Source organism: Botryllus schlosseri, chromosome 11 (genome assembly GCF_051294905.1).
Source record: "Botryllus schlosseri isolate E-star chromosome 11, Bs_hap1, whole genome shotgun sequence".
Taxonomy (NCBI): domain Eukaryota; kingdom Metazoa; phylum Chordata; class Ascidiacea; order Stolidobranchia; family Styelidae; genus Botryllus; species Botryllus schlosseri.
Window position 1 is genome coordinate 23,897,942 of NC_137246.1, and position 27,541 is coordinate 23,925,482.

At 42.2% G+C, this 27,541-nt stretch overlaps 2 protein-coding genes across 3 annotated transcripts in view; one reads left to right on the forward strand and one right to left on the reverse strand.

Moving 5' to 3' along the window:
- The first annotated feature begins 5,621 nt into the window (after nt 1-5,621).
- LOC145449411 (transmembrane protein 255A-like) lies at nt 5,622-9,430 on the forward strand. 2 transcript variants are annotated; one of them, XM_080327767.1, is made up of 7 exons: nt 5,622-5,728; nt 6,862-7,007; nt 7,101-7,163; nt 8,122-8,211; nt 8,305-8,429; nt 8,921-9,077; nt 9,157-9,430. In XM_080327767.1, exons 1-7 carry the CDS (start codon nt 5,683-5,685, stop codon nt 9,355-9,357), a joined length of 828 nt encoding a protein of 275 aa, XP_080183893.1. In that variant the 5' UTR covers nt 5,622-5,682; the 3' UTR covers nt 9,358-9,430. The 2 variants fall into 2 exon arrangements, with proteins under 2 accessions (XP_080183893.1, XP_080183894.1); XM_080327768.1 differs by lacking the exon at nt 7,101-7,163.
- A 622-nt stretch (nt 9,431-10,052) lies between these two features.
- The window catches only part of LOC145449409 (uncharacterized), a 30,930-nt gene continuing 13,441 nt past the window's right edge, over nt 10,053-27,541 (reverse strand). The window contains exons 6-14 of the mRNA XM_080327764.1: nt 23,836-23,989; nt 21,321-21,421; nt 18,243-18,381; nt 16,099-16,236; nt 15,601-15,737; nt 13,407-13,584; nt 12,326-12,831; nt 11,450-11,741; nt 10,053-11,142 (exon numbers count right to left, since the gene is read on the reverse strand). Coding sequence (XP_080183890.1) covers nt 11,086-11,142; nt 11,450-11,741; nt 12,326-12,831; nt 13,407-13,584; nt 15,601-15,737; nt 16,099-16,236; nt 18,243-18,381; nt 21,321-21,421; nt 23,836-23,989 — 1,702 coding nt within the window. The 3' untranslated portion in view covers nt 10,053-11,085. The remainder of the gene's footprint in view (nt 11,143-11,449; nt 11,742-12,325; nt 12,832-13,406; nt 13,585-15,600; nt 15,738-16,098; nt 16,237-18,242; nt 18,382-21,320; nt 21,422-23,835; nt 23,990-27,541) is intronic.

A 27,541-nucleotide genomic window follows, 5' to 3' on the forward strand; every position in this document is an offset into this window, starting at 1 on the left:
AGCGCAATGGAATGTGTGAATAATTCGATGCGACTGAAGTTGGAGTTAGCAATATTCAGGTTACGTTCGAATCAACTGATCGCGGTAAATGGATTTCTCAAAGGCTTAGAGTTGTACCGGATCAACACATTCAAATACGAATCAACTTGGTTTGTGTAGTGAGTTTCATTTCAAGTTGACAAATTGACACATTGATTGAATATTCTCATAATTCTTAGCGTGCAACTAAAGTCAGCCACTATTCGAGAGGCGTGAAACATATAGCGACCACCAGAAAGCGTCAAATTGTTGGTTTTCGAATCACCGTCTACGCCGGTTCTGTGACAAACTAATTACCAAAATATTACCTTGTGAGCGGGTATCAGGGATTGCTATGTCTGAAGCATTATCCGGCGAGTGGTCGTTGGATTTTAAAATGATATCACACCCTTTTGAATAAGCGTTCACTTCACAAAGGATTAGGGTTAGAGCGGAAATAAGTGACAATTTGTCGCTATTCAAGTTACCGACGCTGGCGGTCTGTTGTTCGTTACTTATTAAATCTTACGAGTGAAATCAAGCTCTGTGCCAAACTGCTTACGAAAATTTCACCGCGTGAGTGATCGATGTCTGTAGCACCAAGTCGCGAAAGATGGTTATGTCCGAGATATTATCTTGTCAGCGATCGCGGGGTTTTGCAAACTATTTCACACCTATTTGAAGTGTTAGTTTGTGAATGCGGCTATTGTTGATATTCGAATCGCCGTCTACGCCGGCTCTGGGATAATCTAATTACTCAAACATTACCATGCGAGTAATTCCTAGATTTTGCAAACTATTTTCACGCCTTTTTGTTGAAAGTACGACATTCCGCCCGCAGTCTATACCCGAAAGTACGAATCATCACCGCGTCCATAAGAATAACGATCTATCATTGTCGTACTCGCCGTAATTTGGAATATACACATTAACTAAGGACCAATCACATGACTATTTACTTGATACATATTCAACACGAAGTACGACATGTCAACAACGAAGCCGCGTGTGACCGATCCCTATACTGAAAAGGGTTACCGTGCGACCACAAGACACAATAGCCGCTTGCCACCCCGGGTTTCCCAGCCGCTTGCGACCCCCGCCATAAGAAATAAGAGCCGCTTGCCACCCCCGCCATAAGACGCAATAGCCGCTCGCCACCCCCGCCATAAGACGAAAACGTTAGCTCGCCACCCCCGCCATCAGACGAAAACGTTAGTTCGCCACCCCCGCCATAAGACGAAAACGTTAGTTCGCCACCCCCGCCATAAGACGAAAACGTTAGTTCGCCACCCCCGGTTTCTCGTTAGCTCGCCACCCCGCCCATAAGACGAAAACGTTAGTTCGCCACCCCCGCCATAAGACGAAACGTTAGTTCGCCACCCCCGCCATAAGACGAAAACGTTAGTTCGCCACCCCCGGTTTCTCGTTAGCTCGCCACCCCGCCCATAAGAGCCCATTACGATCTGCGACCGATCTATATAACTACTGACGTATTATGCCAAAATCAGTCGTGGATTGCCGGCTGCAATGACTTTTTAAGCAATGACATCATGGTGGCAGTGATACTGATCGATAAATTTGGATATACGCAATTTACTGCTTCGGTAATAAAGAATATTCATAGAATCGACTCTAAAAACATTTTCATATTCACTAATGGTCTAGGCCGCTTCAAGAAATCAATATTAAGGCAATGGTATGGTACTGATATCACTGTGATATCGAAAAAAGTCAAGCTATCGCAAAGTATTTTTAGCCTCCCACTAAAGCAATTTTTGAAATCCAGTCATAAAATATTGGTCTTGCTGGATAGCGAGACAATAATTCTACCTCAATATCAGGACTTCATCTCATCAAGCCTAGATGTTAAGAAGTCGGATATCGTGTCTCTTTACCATTCTTCAGCCATGCATGATTTCAAGAAAGATTGTCCCAAATCCATAAAAGAAGGCCTGTGTCGAGGTCTAACTGTCGATGATATAGGTATCGCATTAACACGCAGCTTTGCAAATGTAGCGTTGCATTACAACAGAAGCCACGATCCTGATTCAACTAGTAGAAATTGGGAGGAAATTCGTCGTAGCAAAGGCATAATCGGTAAGTACCCATCCAAGTCGTTAACCATGCGCATTGGACAGTCCCATCAAGACAAATTATATTGCGGACTCAATGATGTACCATACAGATTCAACAGGTGCGCGTTTCCAAGTTGGGTAAAAGATGGCATTGAGTTCTACTTCGATCGCTGTACGAATCCGCAGGAAGAGTTCATACCTGGTTATTCTATACCCAAGATAGATGAAGAAAGACGATTGTGGGTTAGGCCTGCTATCTCCTATACATTGTACGGAAGCGAGCCCAGATACAATGACGTTGCGTTGCGGAACGCAGTTAGGATATTCACTGTATATCCAGGATGGAAAATGTGGATTTATATCGAAAACACAGTACCAAAAACTGTAATAGAAAAGCTGTGTGAGTATGACATACACATGGTGGATATGAGCCAATCGGAGATAACGTGCGGCCGTGCCTGGAGATTCCTAATCGCGTCCGAACCGGTGAAAAGGTTTGTCGTGAGAGATATCGATTCCTTACTCATCGCAAGAGGCAAAGCGGCCGTGGACGAGTGGATTCAATCCGGCCGCAAATTCCACGTAATGAGGGACCACGTGAAGCATTCGGGTATCGCAATGAACGCGGGGATGTGGGGCGGAACTGGAGACGCGTATCCCGGAATGAGGGAGCTTATAGAGTGCATGATGCTGGACAAAAGCAAATACCAAGACACTCGGATATTGGTAAGATGGGTGTGGAAAGTCGCCAAGGACTCAGTGTGGGCCCACGATTCGCACCCGCTGCATGACTTCGGGGAGTATCATCAATTTCCCGTCGAAAGACTCGGGAAAGGGGATGTGGTCGGAAGAGTTGTGCCTTACAAGAGGAAAAAGCAATGATTGCAATGACACCTTGTCAATTTGACAGCACTGTGCTGAGATTCCTGATTTAGGAAACTATTTCCACGATATCGCATGGCTGAGCCACTACGGATTGCGTGAACCCATAAAAAGATCTGGTTCGTGTGAACGCGAACCTTTATAAAAGATTCTTTGTTAACACCAACATGAAGACGAACTTATGGCATCATGTGACGTCAGACTGCTAATTCAAACACTGATTTCCAAAGTCAGAGCCTCGAACGAAATTCCAAATACCAGGCTATTAAATACTGTACCAAAAAGATATCTAAATTTACTTGTGATTGTCCGAATTATTTTGCGCTTAGCGCAATCTCGGCTACAGCTGCAGTGCAGTGCACAGTGCACATTTTCATGCTCCTTGACTAAACTTTGTTTCATTGAAAATAATGTATCTTTGTCTCATTACATAGATATGGGTTTAGCTTCCTGCTCAGGGATGGGCCCTTTTCGCATCGAGGCTGTCCTGGGCTGCTTAAATATCCTTCGACTCCAAAATAGGAATAATTTTGTACCATTGGACCCAAGTGTTACTTCGGTTGCAGAAAGCATAGCTAACTCAGCCATGCACTGCGTGGGAAGTTAGGCTCGTGATCTCGCTCTATACATCCCGTTTCCGCGCCAAGCAAGTAATGATAAAGGTAGTGATACAATCTATAATTATTATTAATATTATTAGCAGCCGCGCAAGGCGTGATATTTCATGCAAAATTCTCGTGAATCGAGATAATCCATGGTGATGCACAAGATATATCTTCGTTTACAGGTGAAGTTTCTTCCTTGCTGCCAACCAGCAAGCGACACGAGTTGAAAATTCAATGAATTTTTTGTCAAAAATGTTTAAGGTTATTTTGAAAGTAAAGAAATCCAAGAACAGAACCTACTACTAAGTTCTCTAACTTCTTCTGTGAGCGCGAATTGTTAAATTAAATGGTTCGCATGCATATCGAGAGTATGTATCCCATCCCTAATAACCACCGTTCTGTAATATACTACACAGATCATTGCCATACATGCATAGCTATATCTGTTATAGCAGCGTAAATAGTCCAATTGATACTGCTCTTGCAAGTGTTGTAAGTGTTCCTATATCATGCAAATCGTGTTAGAGGGTTGGAGCCATATGCGAGCTTGATCTTTGCGCGGATACATGCGTATCTTACATTTATATCGACGTTCCTGTTCGTTATTGTTTTCAATTTGCCTGTCTGCTTCGCTCGAGTTCAATACGGTAATTTCGAAAAACTGAGATCTTTCTGTCAACATTTTGCCTTAGTTTTGCTCTGAATGAAAATGCATAGCCCAACGAAAATGTAAGTGACTTTATACTCGATACAGGTTATATTTCTGTTGAGAGCAAGGGAAAGTGATTCAGTCTTGAATATATGAATATTTCAAGCCAGTCTCCTAAACGCATATCGTTGGGTTACTTGCATAAGTTTATCGTTTGTGTCCACATGAAACAGGGCAGTGAATGCATTCATGTTGTACTAGCTTGTTCATTCTTGAAAATGGCTGGCCTGTGATCTGTTGGGACCAAATTCTGTTATAATCACATAAGTTTGTGACAGCTAACTCATCGCTCGCCTTGTCCCACTCAAATTTACGACTTAAACACTTGGGCGTGATATGTATTACATACGGCACATTCGATCGATTGCATCATAACTACACGGCGACTATTTTTTGACCTAAGAACGGAAGATTTTGCATTTTTTTACAATTTTGGTATTTGAATAACTTGTTGGTGGTACAAAATCTGAATACTGCTTTCAAAAGTACGTTCATGATAAACGTTTATTGAAACTCGAAGAACTTGACGCGTGCCACTTACCAAGAGCTACCGGCACTGGTATTAAAAAACTTAATTTTGACAGAATGTTGCCCACAAGTATTAAAATTGGGCATTGTTGTAACTGGGCAACTGTGCTTCTTTTCGTCATTTCTGGTTGGTACTGTGTGCCAATACGAAGTAGCTTGGCCTGAAAAAATCCTCTGACGTAAAAATACCAACTTTCTACGTGAAAAATCTTTGCTTTAGCGTTGTCTCAGACGGCACTGGCTGCCAAGTTCGGTGAACAGCTGTCTAATCTTCAAGCTTTGTAGCTTTTGCAAAGGGATGTCGGCCGCTAGGAAGGCCTCAACCAACTTGCTCTTAAAATCTTTGAACTTGGAATGAAAGACTGTATTGATGTCTTTGCGTCGGTAGTATCCCCTACTGTTAGCAGTGGTTGATGCTTGCTGGCGACCGGTAACTTTCTACTCTAAAACGCCTGTCACAGTTCACGAATTGCGACTGCGCCAGACACAAAACAGTTGGATATTTGGGTGCCTGCGAAACTCTCTCGGAAACACTCGCATATGAATGCCATCAATCGGCCGGCTGTAACGGCAGGCTATAAGCTGTAAAATGCCATATGATAAGTTCTCCGACAGTGCAAACATCTTCGATACCAACGAAATGTAGGTTTTGACTTTGTAAACAATTTTGACAATTTTTTTGACCAAACACTACAATTTTGTGAAAATTTTGATTGTTTTTTGCATAGTCAAAAAAATCGCCCCAGTGCAAGCGAAGAAGGTCTTGTCGTCGTTCTGTGACATCACAATCCAACTAGTACAATAGACAGCGTTATTTCCCGGATATTGATATACTAATCATATTCTAGCGCAATTTGCGAAAATGGAAAGCAGGGCGAATGAACAGCAGGAAGTCGAACTTAACCAAGGTTGGTAGAAATGTTTGATATTTTGATGGTCCTGATCTTGGCCATCTACACAGCATCAATTACGCGAAATAGAGCTACCATATAGAACAGGGGTGGCCAACCTTTTCGGCCAAAGGGCCACATGCACCTGACGAAACATTGCGCGGGTCACTAGCCGCGCGAAACGCGATTTTTTTAAAGTTAATAGGTCAGTATATCGTTACTTGAGTATATTGCGGGTCTGCTGTATATCGCTGAGCTCAGTTTTCAAGGGCAGAACTATTCGGCGCCTGGACATATCGATATCGAAAGCTTCGGCTAACGTGCGTCAATCATTTTGTGCCTAGGTTTCATCGTCGATGGTCTTTCTGCGAGCGCAAACGCAAGATCGCATATTAGGCGACACTTTCTCTCGTAATTGCGAATATAGTTAGACTCAATCTGGTACATAACGCGTTTTTTTTCATTTTCAGGAGGGGGCAAGCAACAAATCGAGTAGCCACATATTGCGCGAAGCGTGTAGAAAATTTTTGGTTGAGATAAATCTACCGAAAAATACTCTGCTTAATTGTAATGTACGAAGATCTACCAAAAATGTGACTGGATGGATGGATCTGCCAATGCGTCGGAACTGATATTTCAATCATCAAGATCCCGAGTGCTGCGGCCAGACTAATTAAATTTTTGGTTGTCCTGGCAAGTTCACAATCTGGGCAATCCATTTTGATAATATTTCGAAAATTACCTCGCGGACCACACAAAACCCTCTCGCTGGCCACGGGTTGGCCGCCCCTGATATAGAATATATCAAACTGCATAATACAAAGTAAATGATATTGATGATATTTGAGTAGAACTAGCGCCACGTTCTTCTGCTCTAATAAGAACAGAATTGTAATCTACGCCAAATGCACTTGATGTAGCAGTGAAATATAAAATTATTAATGAGTATATATTCAAGGAACTCGTTTGACGAAAGTACGCATAAAAACTGTTGAATTGGGGTGAGACTGATCTATAGAAAACAAAGCCTCTTATTGCGTAATATTCACTGTACCTATAAGCATCAGGCCCCAGTTAAGTTTAGCATAATTACTTGAGACTTGACCCCAATGATATAAGGCCAGTGAACTCAATGTATGTTTCGGTTTCAGCCGAACTTCGAGCGAGTCATCGCAAAAACTCGATCAGGAGCGTGGTGGCGGTCACAGTTGTCATGATCATCATATTTTCAGTTGGGCTGCGAGCTTACATAATGGCGAAAAATTCGTCGTCCGGAGCCTTCTGGCCCGCTGTGCCCGTAAGTAATCTAGTACTACATTAGATGCGGGTTGCAGCACTTCTGTGCAAAAAATCGTCAACATTCCAGCATATCCCAAGACCTATCTTTCAGATGCTGCTTGCTATAACCTTCTCGTCCACTGGTCTCTCGCTAAAGTCGATGGGGAAACCTTTGGTGAGTTAGAGCCAGCGGTCTCCAAGCTTTACCAAACAGCTTGTATGGAGTTTCCGATATTTTGTGAATTCCCCTCCTGTAAATGTTATTTGATGGTGACATAACCACGCAACAGGGCAAAATATTATCAACCCAAGTATGAAAGACGTGGAAAGTTCAAATGTGTACATTTTATGCTACCACAAAAAAGATATATACCGTAGTCTAATGTCAGTTCTGGATGACATTAAGGGTTATTTGGTATTTTCTCGACCGTACCTATTTCATTGCACTTTGTGACGATGCTGCGTGTTGATAACGACTTCTTAGATACGTCAATTCAATTTCCTATCGAGGTTTAAAGGCCTCCACAGTAGAATACACTATAGAAACCAGGGATGGTGCGAACGTGAGGTTTACGTTCGGGTTCTGTGCGTTAAACTCCGAAATTTGAAGGTTCACGTTCAACTTCGTCGGTTCTGCACTGTGAACTTTTTTCATGTATTACAATTTTCCACGACAGTATAACATCTTTGGTTAAAATTCTTTCCATTTTAACTTCAGACCACTCTCTGCGAGGCTGTGAAATCATGAAAAGAAACTCGGCACTAAACGAGCATTAACCTTGCCACTTTCAAAAAATTTATTAGCAATGTTAGAAAAGTTTACTCGAAATATTCAGCATTGCGTTTGTGACTCTCTATGCTGTGGCTCACAATCACACAACAACAAGAACGAAATATACTACACGTAGCTATAGTCAGCCAATTGTGCTTGCTCAAGAAGATTGTCATAAAGAACAAATAACTAGAATTCAGTCAATAAAATTTCTTTTGCTGGGCGTCTGATGGAACTTCTGTAGGGCCTACCCAGCTAGCTATATCAGCTCTTGGGAATGAGGCATACTGGCTGAATTGAAAATAGTTAGTGAGTGTATGAAGTGTGTATTTATTCAAGCCTGCTGCTATCTATATTGCAGTTGATCGCCAGCATTGTGGTTCTGTGTGCTGCGGTTATAATGTGCCTAATAGCGGCGATAACGGATGGTATTGCTGCGGAGAATATACACGTGAGTAAACATCCTTTGGTTTGTAAGATTGAATAACGCCGTGCTTGGTGCTTGACAATGCGAATTTACAATTACAATAAAAAATTGTTTCAGCATACGGATTTCAGTCTATGTCATTATTCTACACGAAACGACTACGCTCCGCCGTGTATCGCGAATGAATCCCTTCGGTACACGTCCTATCCGAAAAGATATTGCTTGTGCTGCTACCAGTGGAGGTATTTTCCACGATTTTTGTCGTTGTACTCAGCTAGTTCGATTGTACGCAAACAGTCTCAATCTTTATATATTATGCGTGGAAAGTTCAAGGTCTAATTAGCACCCAGCGCAAAATACGATCATATCATGGGTACTCATGGATGAGAAATGTCCGTGACTCGAAGACCCTAAAGCAGCCTATACCGTCGAAATTCACTGAGCCTCTTACACAATACGCAATTGACAAGGAGAAAATATAATTGAGGCAGTGCCACTGATTTTATTGATCTGTAAAATCTTGAAGCCACTTATCTTTCAGCTTCGCCGCTAAAAGACGGACTTCAAGGTCCGCGAAATATTTTCTCGATATTCTGTTAAAACACGGCTTGAAGTTTATCCCGAGAGCCACTTGATAGTATTAAACCAGACGCATAGCTCCAAGAATTGATTTTATTTATTTCGCCGTGTTCTCTCGAAAGACAGATCACTCTTAAAATTTGATGATTTACAGCAATTCCTACATCTCACAGTCATGGTCAAATGTCGACGGGTGCGATGATATATCAGTAACATTCCAAAACCTTTTATGGACTTCCATGACTTTTAACATATTCGGAATTGTTACCTGCGTGATCGCTTGCTCATTTCTTGGAGGTTACGTAAGTGTGGTGAGTATCATAATCATCTTCTATTCAGGAGTGATGACATGCTACCGCGTCCCCATATCTGCTCACTTTTCATTTCCAGTTAAACTCAGACTCTAAGAGGAGGGGATTCACCATGCCTCCGAACTACGTACAGCAAGCTTTTCCCGGACAGCCGGTAATGATGGGCCAACAAAACTTGCAAAATATGAGCGGCCAATATCCACTGACCCCTATTGTAGCAGCTGCAAGTCCTATGGGCGATTTTAGAACGAGACCAAATTCTCGCCCGTCAGCTCATTAGTCGCACAATTGCGGTATATATTTTGATTTATCTATGCAAAAAGAAAAAATATCTGGAATTTGATTTTCATGAACCATGTTTTGTTGCAGCGCGTTAACCGGATCGTGTGTAAATCGACCTTTGTCGCGAGGAATGGTTAAAACAGGCTCGGCCTTACACTCAGGCCATAGTGTGGTATGGAACGGGAAATTTTCCTATTCCATTAGGCTACCCGCCTCGCTTGTTCCATACCATATTTACATTCTCAATACTTCTACAGTTGCCCAATATTTCAGATGCTAATCTATTTTTGATGAGTGGAAATTATTTTTGAAGACATCAATTTAACAATCCATGGTGCATCAATTCCACTGCCAATCACCGTTGCGCAACTTTGTTCAAAAACATCTCTACCAGGGTGGGTAAATCTGGGTCGAAATTTGTGATTTGAACACAGACCGACATGTGAGGGAACGATTTTTGCAGTATGCAATCGACTTGACGAATACAAAGTCGGATCTTTGCCATGTCGTTGGCAAAACTGTCACAATATGAAGGTGTAAAAAAAATTCCATACCCTTCTTGCTTACACTATACTTTATGACTTATGTATTAGTTAATATATGTACCCTGAATCATATGCCCATGAGCTTGTCAACTGTTTGATACTGATCCTTACGTAGCATGGCTTCACGAACACATCAATGCGACACAACTCAAATTTCGCTTTCTTTATTGGCACTTGTTCGCAAAAATCGGATCATAAAGACATCATTGCCCTGACTCAACGTCGGTGATCAGTAATCAGTAAAAACGCAACCAGTTACAACAGAAAACGGTCGCAAGAGAAAAAACGAAACTACTGAAAAAAAGCGTCGCAGGACGGCGAAAATCTACGGATATCGTTTGGTCTTCGATCATGGCAAGCTTACGACGGCGACAAACTATGATTCGATATCAAAACGACGCAGGAACACGGACAATGTCAACACGCTGAAATAACTGCGTCTTAACTCTGTCGTACGTTACCTGACCAAGTCAGAAAAACCAATTGGCGCGGAAACACAATCAGGAATATTGTATAGGTCTATTCAAGGATTTATGAGGAGTTGACCGAGAAATATTGGGGTAGAGGTACAAATAAGGTATAGCCCTGGCGACACATCGAATTAGTATCATTTAACGTTGAATTCAAACGACTTTGAAGCCTTTCGTTGTCATTTTATAACAGATTAATGGAGCACATCACTGATAATTATCATAATATAACGACGCACCAAAACAGCGCATTTGTCACTAAGGCGTGTCCGAAGTACGGTCGCGATTTTGGCAACATCTCCTCCTCGCGGTAGAATAAGTAATTGCATATGTAAAGCGTCCAGGACGAACAAATCTTCAAAACCTCAAAATATCGCTTCGATTTCACGACAGACATTTCGGCGATTTTCGCGCGTTCAGCAGCGACACATCAAACTGAATCATAATCATGATAATCGCCACGTCATGTCGATAATATCCGCGTCAAAATTGTAGCGCAAATACATCCGATAGTACAAATAGAAAGTATAGGTACGAATCTGTCTGAATAAGGTTAGTCAGTACGTATTGCATCATACGGAGTAAAGACACAGTCTCGAGGCTGGCGGTTTTCCCCAGCGTCTGGATACCAACACGGCCTATTCTGCCGCTCGGGATAAGGATAATTCTCGTCGCAACTTTCAGCCGTGCTCAGACGGCTTCGTTCCCCGTTCAGCATTTGGCGCTGTGCAAGCGCTGTAGCATCATTTTAGAAAATATTTCGAAGTCCTGTAAAACGAAATATATACATTATCATCAATATATATTATTTCCGGTAACTGAGATGGTTACTAGGCGGCCTACCATAACTTGACCCATACTTTCCAGAAATATCGCTTCCATGAACACGCCTAGCCTTGCCCTACTACAATAGGATACATGTTTTGGACACTGTGACACGACCAACTATATTTCACATTGATAAAAAACTGTGTAAAAAGAAGAGTTCTTTTCTGAAAAAATCGAACCTCACTGCTCGATCGTTGTACCAAGTCCGACTTATCACAAAGAAAACAAAATCGAACTCGGGTCTCACCTCGATTTCAGCCAGCACGTCCGGCCTTATCTCGTCTTTCTTCGTATCATGGCTGGGCGACAGAAACTCATCGCTAGACGACGCCCGCGCAGGACATTCCCCGTCCAAATCGCTGCAAGAAGACGCCGACAAACTGCGGAAGTCGTCGCTCAGAGCGCCTTCCACGCTGTCGCAAGAATACAGGGAAGCCTTGCTGCGTCCCATTTCCGTATTTCGGAAGTTGCTGGAACCTTTACGGGATGTATCTCCGGTATATGAAATGTCGCGTTCCATGTCCGTCCCGTGAATGTCCCTACGAACGTTAGAGGATAGTTGACCAACACAAGAATTGAGAGAAATATACATATTGAAGTAAACCCATATCTTTTCGGCCTAAATCATCATCAGCTAGTAGAGAATTGAAGAGAACATTGTACATGACTTGTACAAACTACAACATTTCAAAAATGCGCAACTAGAACTAACAACCTTCAACAATCTGCAACTAGCTAAACAAAACACAACTAGATTCAATCCCGAAACAACTAATTGATTTATATTAAGATAAGATAATAATATGAGATAGGACAATCGGAATCGGATCGGCTTTCTACATTAAAATCAGTACAAGTTTCAAATGAGAGGGGTCTCGATTTTCGACCCCAAAATTCACCCCTGGCTATGCCCCTGTTAGTAGTGATCACTCTGAGCTAGCAACATAACACCGGTGTCACGATTCACCCCAAATGACGACACGTGTTTTCTATTTGTTTGCCAACTAATTTTATTTTAAATGTACAACTAGCAATAGAGCTACTCATAAAATTAATAGTTAGTTGACCGTCAACTAACTAGCCTCACTTCAACATGAATATATTTGTCAATTGTATACTTTACCTCCAAGAGTCTGTCGCAATACACGAATTATTGCTTGCCATCTCTGTCTCGCGGAAGTCCAAATGATTATTACTGGATGCTTTATTGATACATAAATTGTTACGTCCCATGTCTGTCCCGCGGAAGTCCGTGGTTTGGTTAAGGGACATTCTGCTTTCAAACGGGCGAGCGCTTTCACACCGTGGCGTGGAGACGACCGGCAGATCACCCGGGTCGGTCCCGTTCAAGTCCATGCAGGACAGGGATAGTCCAGACGAGGTGGAAGATGAGTCGGACCTGGACACGAGGGCAGGAGATTCGTCGATGGATGTCAAGTGTTCGGTCGTGTACGATGATGACGAGGAAGACACTGTCACAGAGGACTGGCGCCGCGAACGGGCCCTTCCACGTTCAGGGACGTTTCGGTACGGGCTGGACTGGCCGCGTTTTACGATGTCCAGGCACTCTTGCTGGTCCAGTACCATGATTTCAAGGTCGCGTTTGCAGTTGAGGCTGTCCATGATGTCCTGAAAATACGCTTAGGTGTCAAACTCGATTTCGCGTATATCCAGATAAAGTTTCGGATATATTTAATGAAAATAATTGTGATTTTTTAAAAATTTTACCGGCTAACCCAAGAAATTGTTACATTGTCTGAAAAAAACGATGCGCAACGAATTTGACTCAATTCAAACCAGTAGAAACGAAGTTCTGGATGTTTAAAATTTGAGATTTCAAATCTTAATGTTTACAGTGGATAGACTTAGAATAAATATTTAAAGAATTTGCCACCGCAATTACTATTTTTTTCAAATCCAAAATTTTTTACTCTAATAACTTTGCTTGTACTGGTTGGAATTGAGCCAAATTTGTTGTGCATCGTTTTTTCGGACAACCGAGCAATTTTATAGGGTAGCCAGTAAAATTTAAGAAATAATCACGTGATTCGCGTAAGCGGTGTCTTTCAAGAGCCTAGAAGTGGGCCTTGCTACAAGTCGGTAAATACGGAATAAAAATAAAGAGTATCGGCCTGGTGCAAAATGACCAATGTTGTCGAAACGCCATGAATATCAAACGAACAAAGAAACACTCATCGCCATACCTCTTTGCTGGCTTGCTGGTCCCTGATATCATTGTCGATCTCGCCCAGCTCCGACCTCAGCAAGTCCAGCCGGGCCTGCATGCTCTGGATCACGTAGCGGTTGGCGTGTCGCGAGCCGCGTTTCGGCCTCGAGTCCCGCGAGAGCTGGTCGATTTTCAATTGCACCGAATTCCTGCGCCTGGAAATGCGATTTAGCGACCGTTAATTAACCGACTGTCACCCGATAACGGGTCTCGAATGGCGCGCATCTGAAGCGGGAAAGTATTCTGCGCGTAACGGAGCGCGCTACGTTACGCCGTGACGCATTCGACGTATCAAGCACGCGTGTAAACTGACAGCTATTAGGAAATCCTACACGGCTATTTGCTAAAGTTACAATCGAAACGACTGACCAGCGTTACGCCGGTATATCAGCTGTCAGAAATTCGTGATACCTTCACGCAAAACACGCTGTTTACTTCGACTACGAACTGCAGCCCTGTAATTGACAAACATTTATTGGATGACGCCTTGATATTCACGGTTTTGTACATTTAACACCGTTACTGATACAAAGTTCATTTTGTTCACAGAAACCTATAGGAATGTAGTCGATGTGTAGTTGATGTGTAAACTGACGGATCACCTCAAACCAATTATGATCAGGTGGCTCGGATCTAATTGCTTGGATCGTAAAGTGCAGTGTACTGCTGTATTGTCTATTGAACTGCAATACAGGCACGCATGGCAACGGCTGATCGAAGAACCTACGCAAGTGTGTAAAGAACACAAAATTAGGATAAATTAGGATTATCGTCAACGGCCTCGCGCGCAAATCCAGTGACAGCAAATCAGCCTTGCAGCCTAATGAGATCACGCGTCTAGCTTATGCGCCTTGCCTCATGTTCGAAATACAGAAAATGAGCGTATTACAAGAATAAACCTGCCTCAGAATGACACGTGACGGGCGTAATACCAGTTATAAGCGGGTAAATACGGGCCGTCGTTAAGTGTTTTCAGTCGCGCAAAACAAGAAGATCAGGACAAATCATGCGGATTGCAACAGAGGTGACGAGCGATGTCTCGAAAAGAGAAATATCGCGCACGTGACGCGCCGCGCAAATCGCGTGAAAACAGAATGGGTGGCAAAATCGCGTAGATTCACGTAGAGTAGACGGAGTCGGGGGGTCTGTGGTAGAACAGCGGAGGTGGCCAATAAGCAAGTGACCACCTCGTTGCATATTAGCACGCGACACTTGAGCATGCGGGGTTACGGTTAGTTCAGGGGTAATTAAGTCACATGTTATAATGTCCTTTTTCGCTACTTCGCATGCTCAGTCGGGCAACCGCCCCCACAATATTTCAAGTGCAGATTCCGCAAGAATCCACAACATGAGCTACCGAAATTCTTACATCGCAATCGACACGCCACAATTCGCTAGACATTACACTAGGCCTCTACCGATTGATTTCTTTTGGGAGACTCACATTCGAAAATTCAATACTGTGCCTCTGGTAGGTTGGCCGTGGTATTTCGAAACGCAACAGCAGCGCAACGTTGACCGGGATGATTACACGCGCCGCCACCTCACATACCTCCCCAACCTGCAATCAGCCACGGTAGACGCGATCCGCACCACGAATTAAACGTGACGCGCACCAGTTATCAAAACGATCCTACAACGATACATTAATACACAACACAAGGTACTGTAACGCGTGATTATGTATTACGCAACGCTTTTAATTGGTGTGTTCAAAGGCCATTCCTTGCCAGTTTCTCCGCGGCTATTCGATCTGCCTCATTTTCGGCGTCATCATCGATTAATTCTTCAACTATACGCCTACCAACACACCGTCAGTCAGTTCCCAAGCTGCAGTACGCCAGAGGAACTTTGGAGCCGACATCGACCGCGATACGGTTAGCGGTAAAAATGACAGTTCAAGTACGGGACACGATGTTTTCGACAACCGAAATTACACGTCTATACTTTTTATCAACAAGTAGTATCGTATCAATACTTTGTCTCAGAATACTATGCCATATCAGTGTCAACAAATTGGAAACGGTATTTAATTGAGCGCAACTGTCATTATTGACATATTTGTACATGTTTGTCTACCTCGAATCTATCTTACTTGTATGACCTCATAATGCCCAGCCCCGTAGTTGTGAGACTTGTGAGCCGGTTGAATACCACAAAAATCACCCTACCTGTGCAGCTGGGTCAAGGATTTCAATATCCTCATCTGCTGCGTGTCTTTGACCCGTTCGTACTTCTCCATCACTTCGTTTTTGGTCGGCTTCGGGGTGTCCGAATCTCGCAGCGCAGAAAGGTAATACGGCCGACCCTGCGAGAAAAAAGGCTTACCATTACCACCGATTGAGACTTGGAGCTTGGACAATAGATAATTCTGGTCGTATACTTAGACTAATTACAACGAAATGGCGGCAATCCTAGATTTTTGCTTTCTTTCGTTGTAATTCGGAATTTGATTTAATTCCAGTAATTCTAGTCTAATTTAGGCATACATAGCTACAATTTAAAATTCGAATCCAATTTGGAAACGCTGAAAATCTTCCAGAAATACGACTCTGCACCGAGTAGATACATCAAACATTTTCGGCGTGCCAAAAGAACAACAAACTCCGTACATCAAAGCGAACGGGGATATACAAAAGCAACAGCTTAGCGAGACGGCTTACCCGTACCTGGTCAGGAGAGGGCGAAGACATGATGCTGTTGCGTTCCTTTATGATTTCTTTCTGCTGCTCCAATACCTCGCGAAGCAAGTTCTCCTTCTGTAGCTCAAGCTCGAGGTGTTCGCGCCGGGTCAGACGGAATATGCTCTGAAAAACGAGGGCTGGTTATTACCTAGTGACTACAGAAGGGGTGGGCAAGGTTTCTATACCTCGCGGACCGTATTCAACATCTGAATTTATACACGGGCTGCACTATATACAATTGGGGTTATAAACCAATACGCGATATTAGTATTTGATTATTTAGTGATGATATGGAAATAACATGTATGTATATTGAAACCAAACCAAACATTGATTCGATGATAACGTATAGGCGCGTCAGAAACATTGGCGTGATTTTGTAAGCTGGTCGACCTTAATAACAAATTTGTCAAAACTAGGGATGAAAGTCGGTTGTCCGATTCTTAGAACAGCCTGGAAATTTGAATCTCTGAACAGCTGTAGAAATAGTTGGTCATTGGCCAGTCAGCTAATAACAGGCGAAAAGCGAACCCACATGGTCAGACGAAACCGCTGCATTCACCTATTTAACGATCTATCTCACGGTAGCGTATCAAAGACCATCGCTGTTATCTTTCGTTTGTTTCATGTAAATAAGCAAGCGATTCATCAATCAAGCGCAATCACATAAATTCCCACGCCGCTACGACACTGCTTTCGAAAGATTACATTACGTAATCGTAACCAGACCCAGCGCGGCCCGGTCAAATTCTGCAGTCTTCCAGCTCCTTTGATCGCGAGTAGGGCTGGGCAAAATCGAGTACTTGAGTGATTCGATTCTGAATCACGTAATATGCTTCGAGTCGAGTCGAGTAATCGAGTATCACTCATTATGACGTCATACCATAATACGATACGTCAAAGTGCAAATATGTATCTTTTACGCCACCACAAAGAATATAATGCCTGTTATCCTTCTCATAAATGATACTCAGGTATTTTTTCGACCATACCGAATTCATTCCACTTGATGACAATGTTGTTGGATAATCATGATTTCGGAAATGTGCTACGTCCAGCAGCCTTCATAGCTTTTTACGAGATGTTTCGCATGCTACGATATGGCTAATCAAGGTTTCAACGCTTTAACAATGAAAAGTAGTATCAAAACTGTAATTCTCATTGATAAATTAACTTTCAGTGGCGAGAAGCGAATAATTTCAGTACTCGAAAAAATCGTCTTTTACTACTCGACTCGAATCATTAAAATTAATACTCGATTCAGATTCGAGTACTCGAATCATTGTGCCCAGCCCTAATCGCGAGCAACTCAACGTAACCGATACTGCGAAACGCACTTGCCTTTACAAACAACGTTAACTTTGCGCTTGCGCCGATGACACTGATGTATTGTGACAGGCTGAAAAGGGTTTGTTTCCGCGAGCTGATGTATGACAGCGAATAACCGTGGAGTCGGGGTGATGATATATGGCAGTGGTTCTCGACCTTTTTAGCTTGCAGCCCCGTGAAATTTCAAAACAAGAAACTTGCTGCAGTGTTTTTGATATTACGCGCGCTATACACGATTATATCGAATTTTTTGCAAGGCTAAGTCCTGATAAGCTCGTTAACTGGATTTTGACTGTATGTTTATAGGCTTTGGATCGAAAAAAATGCCCCTTTCCTGTTTGATAGTTCTCTATTATACTTAGTTCATTCTCTGGGTTGATCACAACTTCGCAGAAATGTCATTTCTACTAACATATGTATCTCTACTGTAAATAATTTGGGTACTGTGATACGACGAACCGATGTTTCAAGGCTTCCGCGTTGGGTAAACAGCATCGAAACTATAATTACCCTTGATAATACGTTAAGTCTTACCGGAAAAGGAAGTATAATTTCAGTATAAGTATTCGCAAAATCTTCTACCACTACGCGACTCGAATCGTGGCAATTGATGATCATAAAAAGGCTAGCAGTGCGCCTTGCTATAAGTCGGCAGATGCGGAAACATCAAAAGGAATATAAACCTGGTGTAAATGACCATTGTAGCCGAAAAACACCATGAATACTACAAACAACACCAAAAAACACTGAAACCATTGCGACTGAACATAATATCAGCAATATCAACGGAAAATGCTTACTTCAGCCGTATTCCTCCGAGACAGAGACTGCTGCGAGTACGCCGGCGAGATGGTCTGGTTGGGAGTGCTGGCGGTGGACGACAGTTGCGAGGGCGTTTGCGAAGAATTCTTCACGGAATTCATCAGAATATCGCTGTCGCTGTAAGAAACGACAGGTTACCCCGTGTACTAGTAGACAGAGATGTTCGAGCTAATCATCCTTGGTGATCAAAGAAGTAGGACTGAAGTCGTAAATTCGTAAAAATTGAATAAAAAAACATCATTTTAATTAATGACCGGTGTATCGTGTATGCAACTATAGTGGAGTAGACATAGAGATCATAAATTGTAAAAATTATCATTTTTAATATTTCTTCATGGCCCCTGAAAAAAGTTCATGGCCTCAATGGAAAAGGGTTCATGACCGGTAGGCAAAATATATTTGAGAAATCCGAAAAAGTAGAAGTAATTCGTTACATAAGTAACAAGCAGTGATTTACAAGTACGTATTTTAGGCCTGATGTTGTCTAAAAACTGAAATACAAGCAGAATTATCCTAAAATAATAACCACTTGAGAAAACATAGTAACTAGGAAAACCCATGTAACCCACCATCTCGGATTTTCATGAAAATTGCTATGCTTACGAAACTTTTATTTCTGGTCTCAAAAAACCAAATTTGATCAAAATCGGTAAACTAGAACCGGAGATATGACAGTTCAAAAATTGCTATTTTTATGATCGCTCAAGCGGATAAGATGTCAAAAATTTATACATGGGGATTTTGATGTGTCCAATTTTGATCAAATTAAGGTTGAGGGTGACACTTTCGCACTTGGCCGTTTACATCACACTCGGAAACAAGCGAATAGAATATTCAGCGCAGAGCAAAAGCCCTTGTTGACACTATACCAAGTGTCGCGCGCACTGCGCGACACTCCGCGCAATCTTATGCCAACACTTCGCCCAAAAGCTGTACCAACCAATGCCAGATGTGCAGGATTACCGCCGACACCCGGCGACTGTACTATATATCAGCGAATTCACGCGCGCGAGTCAATAATTATTATTGACAATATTCGAACCGCGACCGCGGTGACACCGTATTAATTTGTCGCACCGTAAATCGCTGTTTCAACAACGCGCGCCCCGGTTTAACCCTCGCTACGCGGTAAAACAGTACAAGGGGCGTGTTCATTCGCGGACACGGCCTTCCTCAGTTGATAACCGATTCGATTTCAGTTAAAACAACATTCTATTCACGTCCCGTGCGCGTAGGAATTATGAATTGGAAGGCTGCAATCAAAGACAAACACGGCATTCCTAGATTGCACTACTGAGAAGTTTAATTCGACCACAGAATATACTGGGAATGCACGGCACATTTCCTGAATAGCAGGCTAATTAGCCTACCAATCGCAAATGCATAAGATTACGATGGACTACCTTGTTTGGAATAGTGGTTCTCAACCGGGTTCCCGGGAACCCCAGGGTTCGCTGGAGATCAAGTCACACACACACGACTCATATAGAAAAAGACACATTGATTTGAAGCGTTATAATCATGTTTTAATGGTTTTGTTCTTTTAACAATATTATTGATGCATTAGATGTGTAACGTGATATGTTGCGGTGACACGATTTTTGATATACATCATACATTGTTCTATCCAATTCTCTACTAGTTGCTGACGATTTCCCCTGACGAGTGTCAGCCGAAAATATTCGGGTTTGTTTCAATGTGAATATATTTTTCAATTGCACATTGATATTCTGTACCTACAACATGCTCTTCAAGTAGATTTTTTGTTTGTGTTTGGGCTAAAAGTTCGGGTTGATCGAAGGCTTGTATATTAGGGTAAGTATTCCGCGGGTTATAGTAGCGGTTTAGAAGTGGTTTCCAACCTTTTTGGATATCGGAGCCGCATTTCAAACATCAGAGTACGTATGGAGCCGCATGAAAACATTCGAGAAGGCTACTTCTAACGAAAATTTAAAGGCAGTCAGCTTACCTCTGGATCTCACCATCCAGCTAATTCAAAAGCATGCACAATGCACATAGACTTCTATAGATTCTAATCGGTTACTTAAGCATTGATAGACGCAAATTGGCGAGTGCTATACATTGAAATAAACTGAAAATGCATATCTTTACTACAACATACTATTATGTCGTTATGGGATAGCTTATTATACATTCCAGCACTTAATGCACAAGTGTGCGAGGAATTATACGCTGAGTAATATTGGACTTATTGCAATTTATACTCAACTATGAGCCGTTATTTTGATGTTAGTAAAATTGTGTCGACATTTACACTTCACAGAGACATTATATAAAAGTCTATGACCAGCAGAACTCGATATATATCCTTGTCTAACGGGTATTCATGCGTTTGACGCCATTCTGCAAGAGTTATCTTTCCCGGTTGTCAGGAGCGGCCTTGGACGGCTTTAGTCATAACTAATATCCCTCATTTTAGCATTCATATACAGAAATTGACTACTACTATTCATTGCAACAAGCAATTTTATTTTTATGGCATATTTAAAGGTTAATCAGAGCCGCAAGAACGCTACCTTGGAGCCACGGTTGGTAATCACTGGTTTAGAACCATGATATGATGAAACGGAGACTTTAGAAACACACAGGCCTGTAGCAGAACCACGCAGAGCACGCTACAATCTCCAAAACCCATAAAGTTCAGTATCGTGTCACTATAATCCGACTGTCAAACAAGCCTGTTTGCTATCCAATATTGAAATATCTCTGGTATAATAAGCCGCGCAAACTAGCAGTTTTTGTTTGAAATTGTCGAGTCACAAACGCAGCGGAGCGCGTCGGAACTACATGAGTCACCCCTCAAACACCTTACCCACACAAAGATCATTCGTACCATCGGAACGAAACCCCACAACACACACACTCGTCGCTCATCAAAGCCGATTATTATGAGTCTTAAAAACGTTTTTTGTGGCCACATTTGCCGCATACCGCCCGGCATTCTTGACAGCGTCAAACAAAGATATTATGATGGAGATGACAGATTCGACAATGCCTGGTAAAATAAGCGGGGGATTTTTGCGGTGAAACCTTACCTCGCCTGTGTCGGAGTCGAGCTCGATTCCTTTTTGATCATGCATATCCACTGCATGAAGGTCTTGTGATTGTCGCAGCGGAAATGGTACGTGGGGTGACTCTGGAAGATGAAGATACATTAATAATCATGCTCCCGATACGTTGTAGAATCTTATATTTCGCGGGTTTTCGCCACAGCGTAGAGTGAAAATTTGGTATAATTATAGAATGTAAACGTGGAATGGCAACGACCGATTTTGCAGCTTCGTTCCGCTTCGCTGAAGCTTTACTCAGACTTATTTTACGGCAGCAACTGTATGATTTATGGCAGTCCAAAAGTTGTCTTCCAGAGCGCAGAATTAACTGAATCTGGTATTGATCGAAACCTACTGTCACACTGACTCCGAAAATGTAAATGAAATTATAATCAGGCACTGAACCACTTAGAATTCGCCCTCCGAGTCTGAATTATCGGCATTGTCCGAACAATCGAAGAGCTGCAATGGGTCATTGTTATGGTCATTGTTTTGCGGTCATCCGATTGTTCTGAACAATGGAAATTTTACATGTTGGGGGTCATTTTTCATCAAGTACGGAGCCTGACCGTATTTTGATTGATATTTTCGGAATCAGTGCGACAGTAGCTTTCGATCAATACCAGATTCAGTTAATTCTGCGCTCTGGAAGACAACTTTTGGACTGCCATAAATCATACAGTTGCTGCCGTAAAATAAGTCTGAGTAAAGCTTCAGCGAAGCGGAACGAAGCTGCAAAATCGGTCGTTGCCATTCCACGTCTACATTCTATAATCTATGCTCTTTCTTGTACAGAATTTTACTTTCACGCCGATTCTAATGCGTGAAAACGACTCAAATACGTCAATTCTTATTTAGAGAGACTTTTGAGGTACATAACTTCAATATACAATCGAATAATATATTCATACCGAAATAAACCATGACGTTTTCGACTGACACTCGTCAGGGTTAATCGTCAGCAATTAATAAAGAATTGAAATGAACAATGTACTCTAGTTAATTCTCTACACGGTTCTTGACGATTACCGTAAACGATTATTGGCCGATATTATTCGTGTTTATTTCAATATGAATATGTTTGCCGATTCTTATGAAGATATAATATCTCAGGGGTGTTTTGGATTGTGTTTTCGCGTGCGACCGCAATGAGACGTAAAAAGGTGACATACTAAACAGAAGCCACTCGAACCCTGGGAATATTTCCATAAGGATAGGCGTGTTTGGCTATAGTTTTAACCCATCAGAATTGATGTGAAAGCGCAATCTGTTACCAGAAAATGCAGATAGCGTGATTTGAACACTATAACTATAAGCTACGGTGAAAATTTGGTAAACGAATTTATTCTCCACCCATGTATTTACATTGTAGAGGCGTAAATAACGCGTGCTGGTACAATCAGAAATCAGATAGCTGGTGATGACAAAGTACGCTCGCATGTTACATGTTACGATGCGAAACCTTTGCGTAATTTCGCACGTTGGCGAATATTTCATGTATTATTTTCAACGAGGGCCGCGACGTGCCCGTTAATCATCGTTACCGCTGATGGTACACAAGAATTCGGGTTCATGGAATATAAGTTTTTCTTGGAACGCAATTTCTCAATGCAAGCCGCAGGAATGCGTGTTTAATATCTCAATCCGGACGTGTAGTGCAGCTTGTAAATATTCGAGACAGAATGCATGATGAGATTAGAAGTCAGGAAGTGATTTTGGACACAATGTGAAATTGTCAATGTTTTCGCTGACAATGTCTTTGCAGTGCTGCTATGCGTTATGCGTTAGTGCGGCGTGTGGAGTCGGCATTTTAGGGCTATTGCTGGAGATGGCATTCCACTCGTAAACTCAAAACTTCATATTGAGGACGATTGTGTTAAATCAGTTTGTGGGACCAATTATGCCAGGTTTCACATGTGCTCGGTAAAGAACCATGGAATGGAGGTGTATAAATAAAATAACCATTCATAAATATGAACTTTGAAGAGCTCCTCGGAGGTACAGAGCTTCAATATACAATTGAAAAGATTGTTCATATTGAAATAAACCCGAATATTGTCTGCTGACACTTGTCAGGGGTAATCGTCAGCAACTAGTATGTAGTATAAAGTATATGCTATTTCCAATTCTCAACTACTTGCTGATGATTACCCCTGATGAGTGTCAGCAGACAATTTTCGGGTTTATTTCAATATAAATATAATATTCAAATGGCAGCTTTCAATTTAGGCATTTTAAAACCCGTGCAGCACTTGAACAGTGGGTCAGATATAGATATGGCGGATGGATATGACGCTGTATTTGGATGAGCTTCTGGTCCCTAATTCACCGTGACCGAAACTCACTAAGTAGGACACACCAGGTCCATGTCTCTTATCGGAAAAGCGTGCTTCCCAGAGGCCAAGAATTTGACCAAATACCTAAATGGGAATACCGCTATATGCGGGTCGCATCATCGCAATCATACCTAATACGCCTGCAACATACACATTGTAGCTACCTTCTTTTCCAGTTTGAAAGTGAACTTGGCCCGCTGCACGTCAGAGATATCGGCCGACACCACGTATCCTCGCAGCACCACGGCGTCTTGCGTGAACTCGGACTGCGGAGAGTGGTAGCAAAACAGACAGGAATCGTGCAGAACGCACCAGAGTCTAGAAAGAACAAACGGGCAATCGTTAAAATGCGAAACTAGACTTTTACACGTGCGAACTACCAACCTAGTTAGCACACTGTCAACGAGCTACAGTGTTTTGAGTAGTTCTAGTTCTAATTCTAGATGCCTATTTTGGAAAGTGTGTAGTTCTAGTTGCGCGTTTCGGAGATCCGGCATAGTTTGAGCAGGTCTGGGCGAAACGCCTGTCAAAACAGCTCGGACTAAACACGGCGCTACAGAAGCCAGCCGAACTCAAGTGTCCCTCCAGGCGAGTATGTGAGTTGGTAAAAATGAAGTAAACAACCATATCGCGCGACACATCGGGACTCTTTGAGTCGGCGGCATGCAACAACAACTCAATTAACCACTTGCGAAAATTAGCCTTCTTTTTATCGCGGACCGCATGAGATCACAGACCGATTACTGAGCACTCAAATATTTCAGGAAAATCGGAAAAACTCCGCGATTGCGACGATTCTTTTTGTTGCTCGTACGCAAACTGGTTTCGAAGGAAATTCGCGTCTGTTCAGAGTTAGACAACAATAGAAAATTCTTGACTAAATTTCATTATAATTACAACTGCTGAAAACCCAAAAGAAATACAGCAGATACTAAGTTCGGTTCATCTCAAATCTCAGTTCATTATCATAAGCACGAGAATTGCAAATGTATTGTACATTGTACGTACACAGGGCTGTTCAAAAATATCCCTTTTTCCCGAATCTTGCTGGCTACGTGATTGAATCGTTAGGTTGCCTTGAAAAACGACGCACACCAAATTTGAATTCATTCCAACCAATATTCGCGGGTTTCGTACAGTTTGAAAGTTTTGAATTTGCCCAAAAATGCAAAAAAATCTTTCTTTCATATTTCCCTTCCAACCCCGTGAAATTGTTGCGCTGTCTTCAAAAACGATGCAAAACAAATTTGACTCAATTCCAAGCTGTAGATGTGGGATTATTTCAGTTTTTATTTGATAATTCTGGGATTATCCTTGATCGGTGGATCGGTTGGCTCGTTTCCCACTACACAGGTCTCCTGCAACGTTTTCATGAGAGCCATAAATTAGATTGGAAATAAAATGACAGCAAAGAAACATTTCACAAATTAGATTAGAATCAGACTACTGGCAGTTCACACTAATCAGTATAATTAGGCAAATAGAATTGAAGACCTTCTTGGAGGTACAGAACTTCAATATACAATTGAATAGTATATTCATATTGAAATGAACCCGAATATTTTCGGCTGACACTCGTCAGGGGTAATCGTCAGCAACTAGTAGAGAAATGGAAAGAACATTGTATATCAACAATCGTATCACAAAATATGGCGTCACCAGCATGAAATTTCGTGAATGAGAGAGCGTTCAATGTATTTTGATAAAAGTCGACTTTTATCAAAATAGGCCGTTCACAAGTCCATTTGTGTGCCTTGGAGTCGACTTTTATCAAAATACACCGACCAAAACTCTGTCAACAAAAGGTGTTCGTGTACCACCTAAAAATAGTACATTGAACGCTCTCTAATGCACGAAATTTCATGCTGGTGACGTCATATTTTGTGATACGATTGTTGATATACAATGTTCTTTCCATTTCTCTACTAGTTGCTGACGATTACCCCTGACGAGTGTCAGCCGAAAATATTCGGGTTCATTGCAAATAGAATTATATAGTTGTCGAATCTGTGATAGTATGGGCTAGATTTACTTTATGCTTCACGAATGCTGTGTTAGGCGCAGTTAGCACTCTACGTAAACAACATTGGCGACCACGTCGTAACTGACGTTGACGGATGGTGATTGGAGACGACATCTCACGGCGCAAATGCGTTGTGTAAATGGTAGCTGGCGCCGCGATAACTCAAAACCAAAGTATTGATGCATGGTTGGCTCTGGCCGACACCGTGGTTTTTTCATCGATGGCCGTAATTGAGCGATGGCGCGGCGCGGAGCTCGTAAATTATATCGTTCCGGAGTCTTGTAAAGAGCCGTGAAATCTGCGCGTAACAATTTCGAACGCGTTAAAGACCGGCTTTGCCTTTTGGAAACGTTTCCCCGGGCGAGTGCCGTGTTTGGGCAAATCAAAATCGCGGTTTATGGCCGAAACGTGTGATAGTCATCGATATGGAATGTAACGGACGCCGAAATCCTTGAGAACATGCAAAATATGTTCCCGCGACTATTGGATTACGCGCAAAAGCGTTCCATATCCGCGCGGATCACGACCATTTGATATCAACGCGCGACTTGAGAGTTTCGTACGCGACATATGACTTGGACAATTTATTGAAGTATCCGATTTCTTTGTTGCTAATTTTCCGGTTGAATTGACTGTATTAACCGTGTCTTAAAATCTAATTTGGTTACGTAACGGCAAAGCGGGGTGTAATGACTCCGCTGCGCCGCATCCTACCTATTTCGATCGGTATCGTTCCATGCGTAATAACTATGAGCATTAGAAGTTATTCGTTTCGCGATAGCGTGGGTAATTTCACGGCTAGATAATGTGTTGAATTTACCATCGACGACTATAATCACACATTCCCCGTATTTCGTTTATCGTATTTACACTGCGCAGTTCACAGTAAAACCAACGGCGACTTTATTGATCATCGCTGACACAGCCAGTGGTACACATTTATACGGAGAAATCTTACGACATTGCGAGACGTAATGATTCAATTGTGACTTCGCGTGCAACGACACAAGCGTGTGATTCTCGGGTGTGGACCGCTAACCTCTGTGTTCCTGTCCTGAATAAATCTCGCAAATAGCCTGTACGCAATAAAGGGAAAATGATGAACTACTGCTCAGACCTGACTTAGACAACACGATTTTTTAAGTTGCCTAATTAAAGAAATTAGAACGAGACAAGAACGCTTTAAAGATATTTGCCATTCTCAAAGAACTAGGATTTGATATTAACTGAATTCATATTTTTTGAATTCAATAATTCTAATTCAAGTATAGAGAAATACTGTGTATACCTGAAATTCCAATTCTAGCCTAATTCGGCAAAAAAGTGTGTAGCTATAATTCGAATTCTAGTCTAATTTAGGAAAAAACTGTGTAGCCGCAATTCTAATTATAATCTTATTCGGAAAAGATGAAAATGTTATATGTGTCCGGGTCTGCAGTGTGGTATATACTGATATAACTATAATTTACCACCAAAATATTTCCAATACGCATTGGGTCACCCGTGCGATTGAAATGACCGCAGGTGGCCAGTAACGGAGCCCTTCTACTTATCACAAGCCCACTTTTACTCGGATACAAGTTATGAACACTTTGGCCGTCTGTGTATGAGTGCCAAGGCCAACAATATTCACGTAGAACCCACTCGCGACAGCACTTGAGTCAATCACCAAATGCTTGCTATTCGAGCTACTCACAGTGATGAGCAGTCAACAACAAAGTGTGAGCAATTACGCGTCAACCGTCCAAACGGTAGAAGCGTAAGTTATGTTTACCGAGAGCCATATTTCTTCAACGCTACCATCATTAACGCGAAACCCAACCGCCAAACCCGGTTGAACTACACGC

Excerpts from the sequence above, each read along its gene's own strand:
- LOC145449411 (XM_080327767.1), top strand. The coding sequence starts at position 5,683 with ATGGAAAGCAGGGCGAATGAACAGCAGGAAGTCGAACTTAACCAAG. Across the intron at positions 5,729-6,861 it reads GGAAGTCGAACTTAACCAAG|CCGAACTTCGAGCGAGTCAT; the intron begins GTTGGTAGAAAT and ends TTTCGGTTTCAG. Across the intron at positions 7,008-7,100 it reads CCTTCTGGCCCGCTGTGCCC|ATGCTGCTTGCTATAACCTT; the intron begins GTAAGTAATCTA and ends CCTATCTTTCAG.